Source organism: Mustela putorius, unplaced genomic scaffold (genome assembly GCF_011764305.1).
Source record: "Mustela putorius furo isolate JIRA1106 unplaced genomic scaffold, ASM1176430v1.1 tig00000040_pilon_pilon_pilon, whole genome shotgun sequence".
Lineage (NCBI taxonomy): Eukaryota > Metazoa > Chordata > Mammalia > Carnivora > Mustelidae > Mustela > Mustela putorius.
In genome coordinates, this window is record NW_025421261.1 from 130809 (window position 1) to 154660 (window position 23852).

General features: G+C 42.7%; 1 protein-coding gene across 5 annotated transcripts in view; it reads right to left on the reverse strand.

Moving 5' to 3' along the window:
* Nucleotides 1-19703, reverse strand: part of CNOT6L (CCR4-NOT transcription complex subunit 6 like) — a 117296-nt gene extending 97593 nt beyond the window's left edge. The window contains exon 1 of one of the 5 annotated variants that reach the window (XM_045088787.1): nucleotides 19517-19703. Coding sequence is in view for 1 of the 5 variants with exons in the window: in XM_045087792.1 (XP_044943727.1) it covers nucleotides 19206-19210 (5 nt within the window). In the remaining 4 variants the exon portion in view is untranslated. Of the gene's footprint in view, nucleotides 1-15705; nucleotides 16134-18634; nucleotides 18657-19136; nucleotides 19374-19516 lie in introns of those variants that run through there. The other 4 variants (XM_045087792.1, XM_045088150.1, XM_045089190.1 and 1 more) reach the window with 4 other exon arrangements.
* Between the last annotated feature and the right edge of the window lie 4149 nt (nucleotides 19704-23852).

Sequence of the window (23852 nt, forward strand, 5' to 3'; positions counted from 1 at the left end):
AGAGTATATTCACATCCCTCTTAACAAGACAGCTATAAAATATCCAGGCAAGCAAGAAAAAAACCACAGATAGAGAACAAAGTTTCCACCCTGTTACATACTCGAGATGCTATTATGTAGTCAAGACAGAGCTATCCAACACATCTGGCATGTGTTCAAGGATAAACATGGAAAGTCATTTGTCTAGCCTCCAGCATTCTCCTTAGCATAGGGATCACCAAAGGTCACTGTATCCGACTGCTGCAAATCCTCATTTGAATTTTCTTGCCTACAGTAAACCTACTAAAATGGGAGAAGGCAAAAACAAAAGCAAGAGCACTATATTCACAAGGACATCTACAATTAATATCAGAAAATTTACTTCAAGCATTCTCCTAAAACTGCTAATCAGTAAGAAGTCCTAACCAAAGAAAAGTATTCTAAATCAACTTGCTATGCAAACTAAAAGATGCATAAACAAGAATCCACAGCAGCGTGTTCAAACCTACCAGAAATGAAAACATCTTTGCTGCTATAAACAAAGAGTAAATATGTCAAGAGTAAATATGTTCAGACTCGGAGACAAATTGCAAGGGCAGCTGTAAAAAGATCACAGATCACCTAGATAAGCTAGATTGTTAGAAAGCAAGCACATCAACAACTGAGACTTCTTACCAACTCTGACAAATCCACTAGAAAAATTGGACTCAACCAACCTGTTCAAATTTGGGAAAAAAAAATACTAAAGTAACATTCTAATACTTCATACAAAATACACTTTTTTTCCATCTCCTACCTTCTAATTTCAGGGGCTTCCCCTCTCTACTGATAAATAAAACCAAAGAATTTAATATTTCACAAATATAAAGTCTTGAGTTTATTTATAGAAGCAAAAAATCATGTGTGTATAAACTAAAAATATGCATCAAGAAAATATAAACCCTCATCCACAAAACTGGTTTTTGTTGCTACAAAACGGAATCTGATAGTACCAAAAGCTAAGAATTTAACTAATGAATCTCTCTTCATAATGAACAGGTTTTCTAATTATTTAGCTTTTCTATTTATTTAGAAAATAATTAAGTCTTTAAATCTTGACTGATATGAAAGTCTGCAAGTAACCAAAGTAACTATCCCATACTTTTGACCTGAACCACATAACAACAATGCTTAAGCATCAGATATACTCAGTAAGATACACACTTAAAAGGTGTTAAAACTAGTTTGATATATCTGAGAGCCAGGGTTTACAATCTGTAAAAGCCATATCTAAATGTACAAAATTCCATTAAAAATAGCAGAGTAGGAGTGCCTGGACAGCTCAGTTAAGCATCTACCTCTTGATCTCAGCCCAGGTCTCGATCTCAGGGTCATGAGTTCAAGCCCCACATTGGGCTCCAAGCTGGGCATGGAGCCTATTTTTTAAAAAGAGAGAGAACAGAGAGAAAAAAGAAGAAAAAAATAGCAGAGTAAAACAGAAAAACCTTAGTAACCAAATTCTAAAACTTGATAAGGCACCAAGTAAAGCTCCATCCAGGAAAGGGTTCCAAGGTGCCAGCATCTTAATCATGAAAGAATTTAAAAGGCAGAGCCAATGCTGACTCACATTGATCCCAAACAGATAGCATCAAACAATAGAGCTAATCCTTAACTTTCTGGCAAGCATAAATGCCTAGGAGAGTACCACTCTACTCACAAATGACTGCCAAGAAAGTGGTGCTTTGTACTAAGCGGAAAAGGTTGGAAGGGAAGGGGTGTCAGCTTTAAAATAGTTCCTAAAATAGTTGCTTAAAAGGATAAAGAATAAGAACTTACAAAGGCTTTCAGTCCAGCTTGGTTCCAGGAAAAGGATACTTTGGCTCTATGTGAAAGCAAAAACCAGCCATTGTAAAACATAGATACCCAGATTTTGTCAGCAAAAGGAAGAGTATTGTTCATCATTTCCCACAAAGGTAGCAGAGTCTTTAACTTGGATTCCTACTTTTTTTCCTGGCAGGTAGATAACTCTGCAAAAGCAACAAAGCAAACTAAATATAATACTCTTCTCAATTTCAATCCTACAGTCAAAATGCCAACTTCACAAACTCAAAGGTCACAGAGAAACAAATTTCCTGTTTTGTTACTTAAATTCATTACCTTCTTCCTAAACTAACCAATACAGAATTTCCTTCTTGTTTTGAAGCTGACAAAATAAGGACAGGATACTTGCAACATACTAGGAAGCTCCCCAGAGTCAAGGAATAGAATTTGATACCATTTTCTAAAACCCAATTACAAGGCCGCCTGGGTGGCTCAGTGAGTTAAAGCCTCTGACTTCGGATCAGGTCATGATCTCAGGGTCCTAGGATCAAGCCCTGCATCGGGCTCTCTGCTCTGCGGGAAGCCTGCTTCCCCCTCTCTCTTTGCCTGCTGCTCTGCCTACTTGGGATCTCTGCCTGTAAAATAAAAAATAAAATCTTAAAAAAAAAAAAAAACCCCAATTATATATAATCTATGTCTATTCTTTCTCCACTTGAGAAAAAAACTGAATGTTATTATTAGCAATTTTTAAAACTTTATTTTGAGGTTATTTTATAAAAAGAGAAAAGTGCAATGCTTTATAAACATTTGTCAAAAAAATGCATTATAAATATGTCAAATATCCATTATTTCAATTATTAGAACAGTGTTCACTGCCCTAAAAACCTTATCATCTAGGAAAGATTAGAAAAATGTAAACGATTATTATAAACATTTATGTATTTCCCATCTCCTTCTAAAATACATGAAGGATATTCTACACTGTTCACAAATTATTATAACTTAATAAAAAATGTGTACAAATTCCCTAAGGGCCTACCAAGAAAAATAAAATAAAAATGGAGAGGTAGTATCTGACCGGTCTGATGGATTAACTGAAATGTGCCAAGAGTACTGTAACTCTAAGAGTAAAAATGACCAAAACTTGTTTATAATTTATAACTTGTCTATAACTTGTCTATACACATATACATATACTATGTATTAGTACTCCTATCCCTGTCCTCTTATTAGCATCCTAACAATGAAATAAAAAGGAAGAGTTGCAACTATTTTTCTAAGATATAAATAATTATGGATAATGTCCCATATGGCTTTATTTAGTCTTCACCCTATTAAAATATGGTTCTCCAATGGAAACTCTTATTCTTAAACATAAATGACAAAAAAAAACCCATAAATGACTTCAATATTACAAAACAATTTTCAATCCGCTTTTTAGTCAACTCATCCTGTATAATTTCTCTGATTTTAAAAACTGAGGACCACCCTCTACTCCTTAAAACCTGCCCTCTCCCATCTTCCCAATCAGATTATAAGTAGGTTGAAGGAACAGAATTTGAGTGGGAGAGGTAAGAAAACATGTATCAAATGCCCAGCCTGTGTTCAAATACTGTGCTAGATGATATGCACACATTATCACATTTAACGTCACTAAAATTAAAACGTGTTATTAATTCCCACTTTACCAGTAAGGAAACCAAAGACCAGAAAGGTTGTAAAATATCCAACACTTCATACTGTGTCATTCATAAGTGACTAAACACATGACTCCAACCACAACATTCAAGATTCTTCTACTAAACTGTGACAAATTTAATTCTAAACATATATAGCAGAAAATGCAGAATAATAATCTTTCAATCTTGGAGTGCAGAAAACTTTTCTAAAGTTCAAGACCATAAAAACAAAAGAATGACAGATTAAATGATACAAAAAAAAATTAATGTCTGTAAGGCAAAGAGCCAAGTCATACAGTCAGAAGATCAAAAGGAAATGGGAGTAAAGTCTCAGTAGTATTTATAATGGATAAATGAGGTAATGTTTCTAAAAATATAAACAACTTTTACAAATCAATAAGAAAAAAATGTAAATACCCCAATAGAAAAATTGGGAGTAAAGGTCATGATCAGGCAAACCACAAAAAAGACTGGCTCAAAAAAAGTGAAAAGAAATACAACCACCCAATTAATCAAATAATTGCAAATTTTAAAAAACATATGACTTTATTATAAGAATAGGAAAGATTAATAATATAAGTGTGGGGAAACAGGCACCCATTACACAGCTGATGTGAATACAGTTCTATACATTTCTAAAGGGTAACCCAACAAGATATATCAAAATTTTAATGTGCAATCATTTAAATCCAGCAAGTCCACATCTAGAAATTTATCCTTTAAAAAAGTGTGGAAATGGAGCCTATGTGGCTTTGTCAGTTGAGCATCTGACTCTTGATTTGGGCTCAGGTCATGATCTCAGGGTTGTGAGATCAAGCCCACACTGGGCCCCATGCTTAGTGTGGACACTGTTTAAGATACTCTCTCTCCCTTCCCCTCTAAGGCCCCCTCCCTCTTAAAAATAAATAAATAAATAAAAATAAATAAACAAGTAAATGTGAAGTGTATATATGAATCTTTTCTCTGCATTAGTGTTGATGATTGTCCAAGATAAGGAAATAAATTGCCAATCAGTAGGGGACTGAATTATAGGACATCAATAAATGAATTACATTTCAGCCCTTAGAAAGCATAATGTGTGGAAATGTAAAATGCTGCCACTGCTGCTGTGAAAAAGTTTGTCAGTTCTCAAAAAATTAAAATAGAACTGCCGTACGATACAATAATTACACTCTCAGGTATATACCCAAGAGAACTGAAAACAGATGTCCATACAAAAATGTGTACATGAATGTTCATAGCAGAATTATTTATAATTACCAAAAAGTAGAAACAACCCTAACAGCTAATGAACAGATGAACGAAATATGATATACCCATATGATGGCATATTACTCAGCCATAAAAATACTATTACATGCTACAACATGAAATAATCTTAAAAACATTACACTAAGTGAAACAAAGCCAGACCCAAAAAGTCACATATTGTATGATTCCGTTTATATTTAAGGCCTGGAATAGGCAAATCCATAAGAGGAAAAGTAGACTGGTGGTTGCCAGCAGATGAATAAATAGGCCAAAAAGAATTGCTAATAAGGATAAGGTTTCTTTTGAGGATGATGGAAATGTTCTAGAATTAATAGTGATGGTTCACCCAAAAAAGAAAAAAAAATAGTGATGGTTCACAACACAGTGAAATACTAAAACCACTGAAGTATATATTTTAAAACAGTGATTTTTAAAATGGTGATCTCTCACTTTTTAAAAATGCTTAAAACTTTTTAAAAGCATGAGGCACATCTATTGATGGAAAAAAATGACTGTAATATGCTGTTAAATCAGAAAACAAATGTAAAAAATCAGTATACAGAATCATTCTACTTATACATGTTTTTGGGTTATATACACATATTGCCCAGAAACAGACAATGGTTCAATACTACTAACGGTCTTAATTGCAATGAGATAGAACGACAAGGAAATTATGCTCTTCAGTATTTTTTTATATAAGGACACGTATTTCCAAAAGCAGACATGAAAAAATATTGCTCGGGGGGGGCAGTACTATAACAAAAATACATAAAATAGATGGAAACCAGAAAATACAAGCAAAGACTGCTAAACTAAGGGGTCTGTAAACCTCAGGAAATCTATAAATTTGCATAAGAAATAAATTACATCACCATTTTCATTAATGTCAATTGAAAATGTAGTACCTCTTTTTTTTTTTTAAAGATTTTATTTATTTATTTGACAGAGAGAGAGAGAAATCACAAGTAGGCAGAGAGAGGGGGGAAAGCAGGCTCCCTGCTGAGCAGAGAGCCTGATGCAGGGCTCAATCCCAGGACCCTGGGATCATGACCTGAGCCAAAGGCGGAGGCTTTAACCCACTGAGCCACCCAGGCACTTTTAATTAGAGCTAAGATACCTGCCGTGATATTAGCAGTACCTGTGATTTTGGTCACTAACACAAGTTATATTTTCGTTTCACATTACAGTTGTTACACATATCTCAAAATATCATCCGTACATACCACTACTTCAAATTTATGTTATTATACTCACTACTAGATCTTGCAATTTAAATGTATTGATAAAGAGGCACATATATCACAGTTTTTTTTATAAATTTTACTACTTTAATGTAACAGGTTCCTTTTTAATCTTATTTTCTTTCATTCACTTAAAATCATTATTCTAAAAAGGCTCCACAGCTTTCTCCAGTCTGCCAAAGGGTCCATGCCACCAAACATTCACCTATTATCCAAATATACCACTCATCCATTAGAGACAGGAAGGGCCACCAATCATGAGGATATTCTAATTATTCAGGCATAAAGCAATTAGTGCCTAAATCCAGGGAAAAACAGAAATCATCCCAATTTTAATTAATTTGTCTAACAGAATCCATAATTTTCTTCCCCAAATTGTCTCTCCCAAATTGTCTTCTGGTTTCTCAGTCATCTCTGACTTCTTCCTTCATACTGAATCACCACTGTCCCTTTATTAAAAGCTCTAGCTATCCCAACTGAGAAGAGATTTCATGACTTATCACTTCACATTTTAATTCTTTAAAAAAAGACCTTCCCTCCTTCCATTCTAATCTCAACTGATTCTGCATACCTCAACCATATAATCTTCTTAAAGAGTTATTCCAAACTGCCACCAACCTGCTCAAAATCACTCAGTGCTACCAGTGCATTTAACAGTCATATTGGTAATTATGAGATTCTAGAACCATACTTGCACTCACTATTAATCAAAAGTAATATACTGCTATGTTCCATAAAGTATCATCTAAAACAACATTATAACAAGTCAGGCTTTAGTAAGAGAACCTCAATTTATAGATGTAAAAGACCACCCACTGCTCTAGCGTTGAACACGGGATAAAACTAAAATTCCTCACCTAGGCATTCAAACCCCTCCCTAATGATCAGGTTCCAATTTGCCTTATCAGCCTCCTTGTTGTCCCTGAAGCTCTGGAAGTTAACCAGAAATTAACTAAATTCCCTTCTCATACTTGAAGCTGGAGTTGGCCTTTCTCCTACTACATATTTGTTGATGTCATTTCTACCATTTGCATTCCCATTTGATTATTCATTCATTTAGTAATAGTAACTAAGACTCTTCTATATACTAAACACTTGGTACACTAATACATAGTAGGGGTTTAACCCCTACAAACAGTTGGGCTACACATGGAGTTATCTCCCCCCTTAAAAACTCACAGTTTAATGGAAAAGTAGAAACAGAAGCCAAGGGTTATGAAAAAGGAATGCACAAGATGCCAGGAAAGCACAGAGAAAGAACATAAAACAAAGACTGGAAGGATCATCAGGCAAGATTCCTCAAGTAGGAATAATATAAGGTAAATTATTTAAAAAGTCAGTGAGGTCATCACGTGTAAAGTACTGTAGGCACATAAAACCATAGACCAAGCTGTAACTCACTCAGTATGGCGAGCCTAGGAAGTATGTTCAGGAGAGAGAAGTAATAAAATGATAAAACTGGAGAAGTACAGTAGGACAAGATCATGATGGGTTTTACACATAATCCTATGAAATCTCCACTTCCTTCTAAAAAAAATAAGCAGCAGCAGGTTATCCTGGAAAGTACACAGGTTTAGGAATTCCAAAGACCTAAATCTGAATTTGAGCTCTGTCATGTCCTTGTTATGTGCATTTCATAAAATTTGCCTCTCTGAGCTTCAGTATGCTCAACTATAAAACAGGGGTTAATAATATAAATTTTTCCAGGATTCTAACAAGAATTCATGTAAATCTCCTAGTAGAGAGGTTAGCAAACTACAGCTTGGTTTGCCAGCAATGAATGGTTTTACGATCTAAAGTATGGTTAAAAAAAAAAAATTAAAACTACAAAAAATAAAAAACAAAGAATATAGGACAGAGATCTTAATGTGACCCACAAGACCAAAGTCTATGTAAGGCCCTTTACGTAACACCAACTCCTGTCCTTAGCACATAGGATCCAACCAAAAAATAGTAACTATTACTATTTTAAGAACACTTAAATATTTAAGAGTTAAGATTTTAAGAAAACTTAAAAATGAATTTTGCAAGGATTTCTCTGTTGACAGTGTATACAAAGAAGCAGAAGTTAAAGAAGCAATAATGGATGCTGGGAGAACAAGCAAGGATGCTGCAGTGTTCCACTCCCTTCTCCCTTTCCTTCCTCCTCCTGACCATAAAGGAGAGATAACTTCTACCTCCTCTTCATCCTCGTAGATTATGATACAGCACTTAATGGTCTTTGTTAATTAGCATATTTTGCTTAGACTTTCTATTTATTGGGGCTTAGATCCCTTATAAGTAGTGTAAGAGTAAGTATTTTGGAGTCAAACAAATCCTATTCTAAATATTGATTTCACCAAGACTTAGGACTTGTTATTTAACTTGTATGGATCTTAGTAATAAGAAACATAAATGGCTAAATTATATTCTGTTCTAAGCTTTGTTTTTTACTTTGGATGAAACACATACTACAGTTCTAAGCACCTTATAGAAAGACTTGATTTAATCCTCACAACAACCCTGCAAGATAAGAACTATTATTATCTCCCCATTACACATGAGCAAACTGAAATATGGAGAAGGGAGTTTCCCCAAGAGCTAGGAAGTGAAGGATCCAGGGGCTCACATTATTAACCACCTAATGAATGATAATAATACTCCACAGGATTTTCATGAAAACTAATTCAGATTACTATTTTAAGGAAGGCAGATGGCTTTTCACAATCCTTAGATCTCAGCAATCCAATAAATATCTGTTCCATTTCTTAGTTTAAAAAAAGATTACATTCCAGGGGTGCCTGGGTGGCTCAGTGGGTTAAGCCTCTGCCTTCGGCTCAGGACATGATCTCATAGTCCTGAGATCAAGCACCACATCAGGCCCTCTGCTCAGTGGGGAGCCTGCTTCCCCCTCTCTCTCTGTCTGCCTCTCTGCTTACTTATGAGCTCTGTCTGTCAAATAAATTTTTTAAAACATTTTTTTAAAAAATAAAAATAAAGATTAAATTCCAAACCTTATTGCCAAGAACCCTGAATGCAATTGCTGGTAGCCAGTACAAACTTAATATTTATTAAGTAAGATATACTTTAAAGTGATTAAAATCCTTGTGCTGTTTCAAGATCATATTCTGTATATTCTGTATATTCACAATATATTATTTCATAAATCACAGAAGACTGCACTGACAGGAACCTACAGCAGCAAACACTCTTGCCAGTTTTTTGGTTTTAAATATAAACATTATGATCAGACAACAATGAATATATACATAAAGATCTCAAGAAAGTCATTGCACAGAGAGACATTACAGTTAGTATCCCTATATTTAGTTCTATTCTCTTAGTAGTATTTGTTAACTGGTATTACATAACTGATCTATGTTACTCATTTAGGGAATCTATTTAAGTAACATGGGAAGGGAAAAAAATTCTAAACTGTAAGATTACAGAGGTTCTCTCTGCAAAAGATGAATATAAGAAGATAAAGTGCTATAACTTCAACTTTGTGTCACCAATTAGTGTCACTATTTTCTTCTGTTAATAAACAATATGGCGGCGCCTGGGTGGCTCAGTGGTTTAAGCCGCTGCCTTCGGCTCAGGTCATGATCTCAGGGTCCTGGGATCTAATCCCGCATCGGGCTCTCTGCTCAGCAGGGAGCCTGCTTCCCTCTCTCTCTCTCTGCCTGCCTCTCCATCTACTTGTGATTTCTCTCTGTCAAATAAATAAATAAAATCTTTAAAAAAAAAATGTTTAAAAAATAAATAAATAAATAAACAATATGAAACGGGTACCTGGGTGGCTCAGTTGGTTGAGCGACTGCCTTTGGCTCAGGTCATGATCCTGGAATCCCGGGATCAAGTCCTGCATCATGCTCCCAGCTCCATGAGGGGTCTGCTTCTCCCTCTTACCTTCTCCCCTGTCACTCTCTCTCTCGCTATCAAATAAATAAATAAATAATCTTAAAAAAAATAATAAAAATTTAAAAAATAAACAATATGAACGCCCCAAAATACCTGGCATCTGTTCAGTATGAATGAGTCCCTAACAGAACAAAGTGAACCACTCACTTCGTCAAAAAAAATAAAAATAAATTTTAATCTGTAATGAGATTTTAATGTGGTCTAAAAAAAAAATGAAATACATCCTGCTGCAAAAGAGAATAAATACAAAACAAAAAATCTATTACCACTTTCTAATTCTGACTTGTAAACAGGAAGACTCTTAGCTAACCCAAAATTATTTAACTTCTGCAACGTATAACACGGAGAGAAAGAAATCTTTTCAAAATATTTTTTCTAATCTGGGGGCGCCTGGGTGGCTCAGTGGGTTAAGCCTCTGCCTTCGGCTCAGGTCATGATCTCAGGGTCCTGGGATCGAGCCCCGCATCGGGCTCTCTGCTCGGCAGGGAGCCTGCTTCCTTCTCTCTGCCTGCCTCTCTGCCTACTTGTGATCTCTGTCAAATAAATAAATAAAATCTAAAATATATATACACACACACACTCATATATATATATACACACACACACATACATATAAGCAGAATGTACACAATTAAAGTTCCAAAAATTAAAGGGTAATCACCACTTCAAATGAAATATAACCTTATTTTGCAGAATAGAATTTCTCAAGAAAGCTATCAAGTTTTTTTAGAAAACTTAAAAAACAAAACCATTCATGCTGAAATATTTTGGGAAAAAGTTAACAGTCAGATTCATGGTATATATGGACTTCTTCATTAACCATACACTCAATAATTACAAAAACGTGTTTCCATCTTTTTAATTCTATGAGTAGTTCTTCATTTATGATTTAGTTTTCTGCTTAACTGTGTCTCCCACCAAACTAGCTATCAATGTAATCAGAAAAAAACCACAGTTTTTATTAAATGTTTTTCAAAAGAAACAATATTCTCCACTACTCAAGAAAGCTGAATTATCCATAAAAATCTTTAAATTAAGAGATCTCCAAATGCACACACGGATGGCACATGCGTCCGTCCATACATATAGAACTGCAATGGGAAGGCAGACACTTTAGGGGACACTAAAGGAGCAGGGAAGGGAGGCAATCCGGGAGCGGGCAAAGGAGGTGGTGAAAGCTAGCTCCTCTTGCTCAAACAAGTTAAGCATTATTACCTACCACATGACTTGACAGAGCATCTTCAATTTTGTAATCCCCTCCTTCATCCTTCCCTCAAAACTCAACCCTAACACCCCAGGATCCCTTCATGAGAGAAATACTCAACAAACGAGAAACAGAACGTCATCAACCTAACAAAGAGCATCTACGAAAACCCCACAGCTAACCTCATACTTAATAGTGGAAGCCTTAATGCTTTCCCCCAAGATCAGGAACAACACAAGAATATCCTGTTCTTCACACTTCTTTTCAACAACGTAATGGAGGTTTCGGCCAAGTCAGTTAGGTAAGAAAATGAAATAAAACACATCCAGATTGGAAAAGAAGTAAAAAATATCTACAGGTGGAATGACCCTTGTTACACAGAAAATGCCATGGGATGAACTAAAATATTAGACCTAATAAACAAGTTCAGCAAGGTTGCAAGATTCAAGATCAACAGACAAAAATCAATTGTATTTCTATACACTTGCAATGAACCCCTTTAAAAAATTAGGAAAACAATTCCATTTATAATAGCATCTAAAAGAATAAAATATTTAGGAATAAAGCAGCAACTTAGACTCTAAAAACTGTAAAATACTGTTGAAAGAAATCAAAGAAAATAAATACATGGAAAGATCCCATGTTTGCAAGTAGGAAGACTTAGTATCATTAAGATGGCAATGCTCCCCAAATTGATCAGATTTAACACAACTGCCATCAAAATTCCTGCTGGCTTCCTTGCAGAAATTGACAAGGTGATCCTGAAATTCATATGGAAATAGGAAACACCCTAAACAGCCAAAACCATCTTTAAAAAGAACAAATTTGGAGGACTCTCCCTTCTCAATTACAAAGCTACAGTGGTCAAGACAGTACTTGGTATAAGGAAAATCAAAGAGATCAATGGAATAAAACTAAGTCCAGAAATAAACCTTCTGTTTATTGTTAATTTATTTTTGAGAGAAATGACAAGGCAATTAAATAGGCAAAGAACAGTCTTTTCCACAAATGGTACTGGGACTGGGTATCTATATGAAAAAAACAATGTTAGACTCCCTACATCAGGTCATATGCAGAAATTAACTCAAAATGGATAAAAAATCTAAATATTTGTTAAAACTAAAAAACTCGGGGCGCCTGGGTGGCTCAGTGGGTTAAGCCTCTGCCTTCGGCTCAGGTCATGATCTCAGGGTCCCGGGATGGAGCCCCTTGTCAGGCTATCTGCACAGCGGGGAGCCTGCTTCCCCCTCTCTCTCTGCCTGCCTCTCTGCCTACTTGTGCTCGCTCTCTGTCAAATAAATAAATAAAAATCTTTATAAAAAATTATAAAAACTGGGGGAACCTGGATGGCTCAGTGGGTTAAAGCCTCTGCCTTCAGCTCAGGCCATGATCCCAGGGTCCTGGGATTGAGTCCCACATCGGGCTCTCTGCTCAGCAGGGAGCCTGCTTCCCCCTCTCTCTCTCTGCCTGCCTCTCTGCCTACTTGGGATCTCTCTGTGTCAAGTGAGTAAATGGAATCTTTAAAAAAAAAAAAATTATAAAAACTGGGACGCCTGGGTGGCTCAGTTAGTTGGACGACTGCTTTCGGCTCAGGTCATGATCCCGGAGTCCCAGGATCGAGTCCCGCATCAGGCTCCCAGCTCCACGGGGAGTCTGCTTCTCCCTCTGACCTTCTCCTCACTCATGCTCTCTCTCACTGCCTCTCTCTCAAATAAAATAAATAAATCTTTTTTAAAAAATTATAAAAACTTTTTTTAAAAATGAAAAACTCTTAGCACAGAAGGATATCTCTCTATGATCTTAGATTAGTAAATAATTTCTTTGACATGACATCAAAAGCACAAGCAACAAAAAATTAGACTTTCTTCAAAATTTAAAACTTCTATTCTTTAAAAGACATCATCAGGGAAGTGAAAGGATAACTCACCAAGTTGGGGAAATATTTGTATCTATAATATTTGTGTCTGTAATATATAAAAGACTCTTTCAACTCGGTGATCAAAAGATAGACAACAAACAATTAAAAAATGGGCAAAAGATCTGAATACATACCTCTCAAAAAATACATGTACAAATGGCCAATAAACAAATGAAAAGACACTAAGCTTCTTCAGGGAAATGAAAATCAAAACTGCAATGAGATACTACCTAACACTCACGAGGAGAGCCTTGATCAAAAAGATAGTAACAAATGTTGGCAAGGATGTGGAGAAACTGGAGCCCTCATGCACTGCTGGTAGGGACGTGCGATGGTGAGGGTGCTTTGGGAAACACAAGTTCCTCAAAAGTTTAAACACAAGAGGCACCATGGGCCACCTGCCTTGCTTGGTCTGTAGAGCATGTGACTCCTGATCTCAGGGTTGTGAGTTTGAGCCCCACACTAAGTGCAGAGATTACCAAAAAAGTAAAATCTTTAAAAAGTAAAGAAAGAGAAAATAAACATAGAGACATACAATCCAGCAATTCTATTCCTAGGCATATGCCCAAAAGAACTGAAACTATGTACACAAAAACTTGTCTATGAATGTTCATAACTGAATTACTCAGAATAGCCAAAAAGTAGAAATAACCCAAATGTCCATTAGCTGATAAACAAAATGTAATATATATCCGTATGATGGCACATTATGCAGCCATAAAAAGAATGAGGTACCTTGAAAATGGGGGCACTCGGGTGGCTCAGTCATTAAGTGTCTGCCTTAGGCTCAGGTCATGATCCCAGGGTCCTGGGATTGAGCCCCGCATGAGGCTCCCTGCTCAGCAAGAAGCCTGCTTCTCCCTCTCCCACTCCCCCTGCTTGTGTTCCCTCTCTCATTGTGTCATCCCTGTCAAATAATAAATAAAATCTTAAAAAAAAAAAAGAAAGAAAAAAGAAACCGTGAAAATGGGGTAAGTGAAACAAGCCTGTAATAAAAGACATTACGTTAAGATTCCATTTGTACAAAATGTTCAGAATAGGCATATATAGTCAGAAAGCAAATCAGTGATTGCCTAGAAATAAGGGTATGGCAGTACAGGAGTACGGGAGGGTACTCTTAAAGGATACAGGATTTATATATCTCAGGGATATAAACGTTCTAAAATTAAGATGATGGCTGCACAACTGTGAATATACTAAACACCACTGAGTTACATATTTTAAATGGGCAACTTCTATGGTTTAAGTGAATTCTATCTCAAAAAAGCTGTTACAAAAAAAAAAAAAAAAAACCTCTCAATTTTTTAAGTAGTCCCTGACCCACCCACCATTCCATTTCATGTTACTCCCTCTCAGAATGTCTACAAACAGTTTATACTGTAGAGACTTGGGTTTGTTCATTCATTGTTTTTGAAATAACTAAATTGTTTTATCTCCTTTCCGCATAACCTACAAGCTTTGCAAGAGTCTTCTACTTCTTTCATACTTTAGAACCGAGTATAATAATGGATATGGAATGGGCCCTCAAATAAGGGCGTCAGTTTTCAAAATACAAAATATTAACAATCTGTACCATGAAGAAGTTAACAAGACTACTCAAAAATCTTCCTTTGGAGGAATACAGATATATATTAAACTCCTCAGATCCTTAACCAAACTGTTAGAATAAAAATAAGTGAAGGAGAACATAGAGCTAAGGTTTCACATTATAATAATGCTAGGTAATGAAAGAATAAGTTATGATTCAATTAAAATTAAAGTTGTCCAGAGATAAAATTCATTTAATATATTAGAGGCTCCCTGTTAGCGCAGTTAATCAAAGAAAGTTGTAGCATTTATCATGAAACAGCAGCACAAGTTAATAATTAAACCTTTGTTGTTTACTTGATTTTATTGTTCTCAGGGAAGTCTCACATATATTAATTAAAATGACTCTTGAGGGGTGCCTGGGTGGCTCAGTGGGTTAAAGCCTCTGCCTTCGGCTCAGGTCAGGATCCTGGGATGCCAAGGTCCTGGGATTGAGCCCCTCATCTCTGCTCAGCAGGGAGCCTGCTTCCTCCTCTCTCTCTGCCGGCCTCTCTGCCTACTTGTGATCTCTGTCAAATAAATAAATTATATCTTTAAAATAAAATGACTCTAGAATTATAAATACAGCTACAGCAAACAACAAAACAAGTTTGGTCCACCTAAATATTTCCTTAAAATATAAAGTAATAATAATAATTTATCTTAGAGAGAAAGTGAAAATTCAGAACCGTGTTTCCCATGAAACCCTAAACCAGAAACTGAAATTCGAGGTCAACTGATTTCAAAGTACAAAGAGAAAAACTCAAAGAGCCAGAACCCAGTAGATCACAATGACAGTTGATAGCTAGATAGTAAAGGAGAGACCTACTGAAGGTTATAAAATCCAACTGTTACGTTCTCCATAAAATCTGTATCCTTAAAGAGGTAGATTTCACTTGTCCTTCAAACTCATAGAAGACAGCTCTTCCTCCTTTGTGGCTTTAACTCCTTCCTTCTCTTACCCTCCCACCTCCACAGCCCCAGCTTTACTCTTTGAAGATGGAAAGCAATTTTTAAGGATTATAACTCACCTTTCTGACATAATTTCATAAATATATGCTACCCTCTAAAACAACATCATGAAATGCCCTAAGCTGTCCACCATCTGGGGACTACATTCCCATCCCCTTCGCATTCAAATAAGGCTCTGAGACATATTCTCACCAGTCATATGTGGGCAGATGTTTGTCCCTTTAAGTCTGGTAGTTCTTAAGAAATGGCCTGTAAGTAACATGCAAGGCTCCAAGGCCCTAAAGAATGCCAAAGCCATAGATGTTAAGGAGTGTGGGTCCCTCAAACGCCACATGGAGGAAAGCCACAAGCCTGCTAACCAGGAACACCTGCAGAGAACTGTTACAAGTGAGCAAAATACAAACTTACATCTGTTAAGCCACTGAAATTCTGGTGTATTTATTACCTAATTAGCATTATCCAAAGTAATACATGCAGAAAGTCTGAAGTATTTCAATTCCCCCTAATTAAAGACATTTGTAAGGGTTATTTTGGAAAGATTGTTTAAAAGCCCTTTAAGTAACATTAAATTTTAAAATCTAAACAATTTTCCACCTTGATTTTTTGGTAACATAATTACTTTAAACAATGATAGTATGAAAAGTTCCACTGTTAATAAATTTTACTGTCCACAGGTCTTAATATTTTAGTTCAGTATATTTTCATGATTTCATGATTACAAAGAAATATCTTCTCAATTTCCCAAATTAAAAATTTTGGGAAAAAATACAAAGTATTTTAAAACATTGTAATTCATAATGTCTAATTTGTAATATCTAATATCTACCTAAAGGCAAAATTCATTTCTATTTTATAGTTCTTAAAGCATTAAAAACTATCCATAATTTCAGTGTATCTATTTCTTTATTTTATTACCATCTATAACTCTTAAGGTAAGAATTCTTCCTTTAAATACAACCATATGGCAGATAATTCTGTTTGTTGTAAATGCACACATGCTCATAAGACACATACTTTAATAAAACAATGACATTTCGTGTTCTAATAAAGTTCTCCCTACTATCCTTCACAAAAGTGTTAAAATTTTAGTACTTTACAGGTTTTTCTTAAAGTTTAATATTGCTGATATAAATAAAAATAAGGCCTAACTGGGAAACGTGTCATTAGTAAACAGAGATAGTACAAACTTAACCCAATGAAACTCCTCCCACATTCTCTTCCCCCTGCCTTCACCAAAGAAAAAAAGAAAAAAATCCTTTCTTAACCTCTCCATTGCCTTTACACTAAACTCCATATCATTATTTTCCCCCCATCAGAATACAATTAAAATTAAATGAACAGCACATTTACTACTCCACACAGAATAAAAATGGAAAACTATTGAAAACTGAGGGTTTTTCCTTAAACCATTCAGGAAAATATTCCAAGAGATTTATGTTTACCAAATCAGTCCATGTGAACTAAAAGAATTACACAGCAATCTGGGGGGCATTATTCTTTGTGAATCTCTAAAGGTAAATTAGATTCCAGTTTCTTGATCTATTTTAATGCTTCATTGCATTGGACTATATGTGCTACATACGGTGTAAACAATTTTTTCTAGGGGTATATAGTCAAAATTCATAAAAAATAGTGAAACTGAGAAACAGCCTATTCAAAAATATGGGGAACAAAAAGTATGACTAGATAATCTCTATAAACTAATATAGTAGGCCACTTTAGTAACAATCTCGATTCCATGAAAGACATAAACTACAACATTAAAAGTTGTTTATATGTAACTTAGAGATTACCAAAAGACTCGGAAATGTTCTATTGTCTTGATTTTTAACCGACAGTTACATAAAATTGCACAGCTGTCAGATGGCTATGTGCACTTATCCATGTTTTCCGGGGCCCGCAACCAGGGCTGCAGGAGGAGGAATATTTAACTAAGCATCTACTATGCGCCAACCGTGCTTTCTCACTCGACCCCCCGGACAACCTACTATGAATGTATTATGCCCTGATTGCAGAGGAGAAGACTGGGGTCTGCAGACACTAGGTAAGCCGCTACGGTCCAACAGCTAAGAAAAATGGCCCAGCCAGAGTTCCGAGCCTGAGAAACAAGCCCTTCAGCCACGCAGCCCCCTCTGCCGTTCCTCCCGCAGTCGTCACCGGGGACAGCGCTCGGCTCGCCCGCGTCCCTCCGCCGGCGCTCCCCGCCAGCGGCCCGGCACGCCGTGGCACACCGGGTTCGGAGCCAGAGCTGCCGGCCACTCGGCAGAGCGCGGTCCGCAGGGGTCGTCGGGTCGTGAGTCCGGGGTCGCAGCGGCGCGAGCTCAGTCCGCGCCCACGGGCGGGCGGCGCGGTGCAGCGGCTGAGCGGGGACCCACGCAAACAGCATCCGTGCTGGGTCCACGAGGCGCTGCACCCTCCCGGCAGCCGCGTCCCCACGGCCCCGGCCCGCCCAGACCGCTCTCCCGCGGCCCTCCGAGAGCGCACCGCGGCTCCGCGAGAAAGGCTACTCGCTCGGGGTCCGGACACGGCGAGCGACACTTGTTGGTCCGCGCGCTGCGGCCGGGCGGAGGGCGCGGGGGGGAGCCGGGTGCCGGCTGCCGGCGCGCACGGCTCGCGGGGCTCCCCCGGCACGGCCGCCGCCGCCGCTAGCCGGGCCGGGTCGGGTCGGGGCCGCGGACAGCCCCGGGAACTTCCTCTTCCCCGCGGCCCGCCCGGCGCGGCGCGCACCCGCCTCTCCCCCGGAGGCAGGACCTAACCTCTCCGAACGCACGAAACGGCCCCGGCCCCAGCGCGGCGGCCGGCGGGCCGGGCTCCCGGCTCCCTCCGCCGCGCCAGGCTCCGCTGCGCTCGGAAGCGGCGCTCCGACTCCCGCGCGAGAGCGTCCGCGGCGCCGGCCGGCAGCCCGCCGCGGCCCTTCCACCGCCTCCGGGAAAGACGGAAGCGGCGAGCTCGAGCCGCGCGTCCCCGAGAGGCCCCGCTCGGATTCACTTTCCCTCGGGTCGCACCGCGGCGCGGGCCGGCGCCGGCAGCTCCAACGCCAAAACACGCCGTCGCCTCTCCTCAGCAGACGCGGAGGCGGCCGAGGCGACGGCGACCGGCGCGTCCCGCCTCCGACCCTCACCTGCCCAGGCCCGAGGCAGCGCGCTGGGCCCCCGCGGGCCGGGCGTCCCGGGAGGCGTCCGAGGAGGCGGGCGGGAGGCGGGCGCCGAGGCGGGTAGGCCGCGCTGCAGGCCGGCGCGCTTCCTGCCGGGCCCCGGGCTCAGCGGCGCGGCCCCGACCCGCGGCTCCCCCGGCCCGGCCGCCCGGCGCCCGCCGCGCGCACACTCGCCGTCCCCGGCCGGCTGAGGCCGGGCAGCTCCCACCCGCGAGCTCCGGAGCCTCGCCACGCCGGCGGGGCCGCGCCACTCGGGGTCCCGGACGCGCGAAATCCGCCCCCGGAGTCCCGGGCCCTGCGCGCGGCCCCGGCCACACACGCACACACACCCCGGGACCTCCGCGGCCGCCGGCAGCGACGCGGGTCAGCCCCACGCCCGACACACACCCACTCGCTCCGGGCCCCCGGGCCGCCTCCCGCCCGCCCGAGTCCCGAGTCGCGCGGCCACACGCCCCGGTCCGTCTCCCACCTCACGTCCCCGGGGACGCGCGGCTCTTCCCGGCGCTCCGGGTCTGCTGGACGCACAAAAACACTCTACCTCATTCTCTCCGTCTGGCCCGGCAGCGGCGGCAGCAGCCATTTCCCCGCGGCCGGGACACACACTCACACGCTCACACACTCACACACTCACACACTCGCGCGCGCGCGGCCCCCACAGATGCTTCCCCTCCGAGCCGCGGCCGCAGACGCAAACACAAACACCCACGGGCGGGCCTCGCTCCCGCCCGCCCCGAAGGGAAGCCGCCGCGACAGGCAGGGCCGGGCCCTCGCTCGCGGGCGGGGGGCGGGGGGCGGGGGGCGCCGGGCGCGCGGGCCCGGGGTCGCGGGGGGCCTGCGCCCCCTCCTCACCTGCATTCAGCGCGCCGGGGTCCGGGCGGCGGCGGCGGCGGCGGCGGCGGGGCGGCTGCTGCTGGTGCTGGTGCTGCGGCGGCGGGGGAGGCGGCGGCGGCGGTGGCGGCGGGGCTGAGGGCAGCAAAGACATGCAGGCAGCCCGCCGGGGGGAGCGGCACCGGCCGGAGGGGACGCGGGGCGGGCGGGCCGGGCCGGGCCGCCCGAGGAACGGCAGAGGCGGCGGCGGAGAGGACGGCTGACGGGCGCGGGCGGACGGGCGGGGGGCGGGGAGGGGGACGAGGGCCGCGCCGCCGGGCTCCGCGGACGGTGACCCCGGGCGCTGAGCAGAGGCCCCGCGGCCGCGGCCGCCGACGCGAAGGCCCCCCGCCGGAGGAAGCTGCGCCCGCACGGCCTCCGAGGCCGCGGCTGTTACTCCGAGCGCGGCGCCGAGCCCGGCCTTGGCCTTGGCCTCCCGGCGCTGGGGCTGCCGCCGCTGCGGGGGTTGCTGCCGCGCCTGCTGCTGCCGCGGGGCCCGGGGCTGCTGCGCAGAGACGCCAGCCTTCGGAGCCTTCGTTCTCGCTCACACACGTTCACACCCCCGAGGCCGGGGGAGAGGCGTCCGCGCGATATCGGTATTGAGATTAATAACAAGGTGCAGAGAGTGCGAGAAGGAGGAGGGTTGATTGACGTGGAGGGGCTGGCGAGAGTCAGTCACTCCCCGGCGCGGGGGGTGGGGCGAGGCGGGGAGGAGGCGGGGCTCCGGGCCCGCCGCTCGGCCCCGCCCCCGGCCTCCGCGTTCGCCGCGGCGCGCGTGCGCGCGGGGCTGCCAGGAGTTGTGCCCATTTTCTCGTTCGGCCTTACCGCCTTTTTACTCGCTTTTCTTGGCTCGCGTGGCGGGCGGACCGGGGAGACCGGTGGCCTGTCAGAAACCCGCGTCCGCAGGGCCCCGCTGGGGAAGAGACCGGCGACGGCCTCACCCGGCGCTCGCGCGCGCCCTCGGCGCGGCCTCGGGTCCGAAAGAGACGCCAGGTGAGGGGCCGTGACGGAGGCCGAGGGGTCCCGACCCGCCGACGGGCTGTCGTGCGCGTGCGGTGTGTGAACGTGACACACGCGCGGGCTGTGCCGCGAGGGGTGAAGAAAGAGCCTGCGGCGCTCGGCGACCTCCGCCAACCTCCCTTCTCGCGATAGAGCGTGTTCCTGGGGCCGTGCCCCGCCGCGGGTCGGGGACCGCACGGCGCGGGAGAGCGGGGGGCGGGGGACGGGGACCGCAGGGCGCGGGGGACGGGGAACGGGGACCGCACGGCGCGGGAGAGCGGGGGACGGGGACCGCAGGGCGCGGGAGAGCGGGGGGCGGGGGACGGGGACCGCAGGGCGCGGGGGACGGGGAACGGGGACCGCACGGCGCGGGGGGCGGGGGGACGGGGACCGCACGGCGCGGGAGAGCGGGGGGACGGGGACCGCACGGCGCGGGGGGCGGGGGACGGGGGACGGGGACCGCACGGCGCGGGAGAGCGGGGGACGGGGACCGCACGGCGCGGGGAGCGGGACGGATATCGCTTCTGGAGGGGCCGCGGCATCTCAGTTTCCGGGCTTTCGTCAGGTTTCTGCGGGTCCGCTCCTGCGCTTCCCCACGTAGTGGAAACGAGCCCCGCCCTGCAGGCGGGACCCGACGGGTGCGGTGTCGCGGTTTCTCGGAGCAGCTCCGGGCGTGCGGACGCGGCGCACGAGGCTGTCTCAGCCGCGAGCCTCCCCCACTGCGGGGTAGTTGAGCGTGCGAACCGTGTCGTGTTGCTGGCATTGACGAGGCCTCATGAAGGCCGAAGGCCCTCATTTGCGGGGGTGGGGGAGGGGAGGTGCGGTACTCGCAATCCTCGTGGAGCCGGAGCTCGTCGAAATTAGGAGTCGCCGTTGCCAAAGAGCGATTGCACCACTTTCATTTTGTCCCGGAAAGCGAGTAACCGAAGAAGCCCCATAGGATATACAAGACTGGGCGACTTTGTTTTCTAACTGTGTTGGGTTTCTATTTCCCTCTCTAGCACCCCCATTCCAGCTTCTGGGACAGGTGTCCACGCGGCCTTAATCCTGCAGGAAGCCTCGCTCGTTCCCAAGTATCATGAAGATTTAAGCGTCTTCAAATACCTGTGGATATATAAATTCCTAGTTATCCACCTATATACAATAATGAAAGATCTGGGGCGCCTGGGTGGCTCAGGTCATGGTCTCAGGGTCCTGGGATAGAGCCCTGCATCAGGTTCTCTGCTCAGCAGGAAGCCTGCTTCCCACCCCCTGCCTGCCTCTCTGCCTACTTGTGATCTCTGTCTGTCAAATAAATCTTAAAAAAAAAAAAAGAAAGAAAGAAAGATCTATGTGGGAGATACTATGTTCCAGACATTGTATTTAGCCTCAGAAACATAAAGATAAGCGTATATAATCCCTTTTTAAGTAGCTCACAATGATTGTAGGGGAAACAGACTCTATACAGGAAATTCTCACAGAACAACCAGAAATGAAATTATGAAAGGTAACACAAAATTAATAGTCACAGCAGTCCCCAGGAGGACAGGCTGGTGGCAGTGGCATTTTTACTGGAGCCGTATGGTATCCGTCACTCTCATGGGCTGACTGGCCAGCAGTGATGGGTCAGGAAAGAGGGGATCGCCTTGGTGGATGTTAATTAAGGAAGCATTGGTGTGGTTTGCTGGTCCTGAAGCTCAGGTTTATATAGGGAATGTTCATTGCTGATTTCTAAATTTTATATAGTAAATGATATATATCCATTGAATAATTATAATTGAGATATTCGAAATTGAGAATAGTAGGTGGTTTGTGTTTTTTTTTTTTTTTATAAAAAAAAGAAAAAGAGCCAGTGGAATGCAGGTTAAATTTAAATAATCTCTGCTCTCAGGAATGTTCTCTTTATGCCAGAGGAAATGTATTACTCACCGAAAACGGAAGGAAAGCAAAACTTTTATATATTAATAAATGTAACTGTATCATCCAAAAAAACATTGTTTTTCTCATTTGCTATGAGATTGAGATCAGAGGAATAATTTTCACAGAGTAGACATTGTATAGATGGTGAGAAATTAAATCTTCCTTGATACTAGAAAGCTCTTATGATCCCAATTCAAAAAACATTGCTATAACAAAACATTGGCACTTAAGACATTTTTTCTTAAGATTTTATTTATTCAGGGGCGCCTGGGTGGCTCAGTTGGTTGGACGACTGCCTTCGGCTCAGGTCATGATCCGGGAGTCCCGGGATCGAGTCCCACATCGGGCTCCCAGCTCCATGGGGGAGTCTGCTTCTCCCTCTGACCTTCTCCTCGCTCATGTTCTCTCTCACTGTCTCTCTCTCAAATGAATAAATAAAATCTTTAAAAAAAAAAAAAAAAAGATTTTATTTATTCATTTGACAGAGCACAAGCAGGAGGAGCAGCAGAGGGAGAGGGAGAAGCAGACCACCTGCTAATCAGGGAGCCCAATGTAGGGCTCAGTCCCAGGACCCCGACATCATGACCTGAGCCGAAGGCAGCCGCTTAACCAGCTGAGTCACCCAGGCACCCCAAACCGTTTTTAAAAAATAGTTTTATACTAGATCATAGTTTGCAAAAGAATGGTAACCTGTTTTGATGTCTCATTTCAAGGGAATTTTTCATGTTTGTCAGACGTTGCAATTTCTTATTAAGATTAAAAATAAGAACATAATAGAAAAGTCCCTCTTTAAAGAAAAACAATTTATCCAGTTGAAAGCTTCTGGCATAAGTAAGGCTTTTTGACCAAATTGGTAATAGCACTGTAGGTACAATTTGTTCTGAAACAGCACTTACATTTATCTGCATTGTTACAGAATTGTTCATTCCTTCCTAATTAAAAAAAAAAAAAAGTACTTCATGTTTAGTGACCACCTGTGTCTTTTGCAAATTAGCAATTAATATTTGATCTGAGTATATCTGATATCTCCATGTTTTTTCTGTCAGTGCCATAGGTAACTGGACCTGTAAGATCCCTGAGAACTATGTTCTTTTATCTATTTTCTGAAATTCTGTTGAACAGCTTGCTCAAAAGGCAAAGGTTTACGGTTTTTATTTAAGAACATTATTACTATTTGATAAAGAACCAAATTTGATTGTATTGATTTCAATACCCTTATATTAATAGCTACCTACTTTTTCAAGAAAAGCATCACATGTAATTAGTAAAATAATTAAATGTGATTATTTAATTACCTGATACCCATTAGTATAACCTTCAAGCAAGTATTAATCAAGGTGATTTGAATTTTTACTTCCCAGACCTCCTGATGGGGCGTCTACACTGTATTGCAGTGACGTATTCTACCCTTTACTGAACC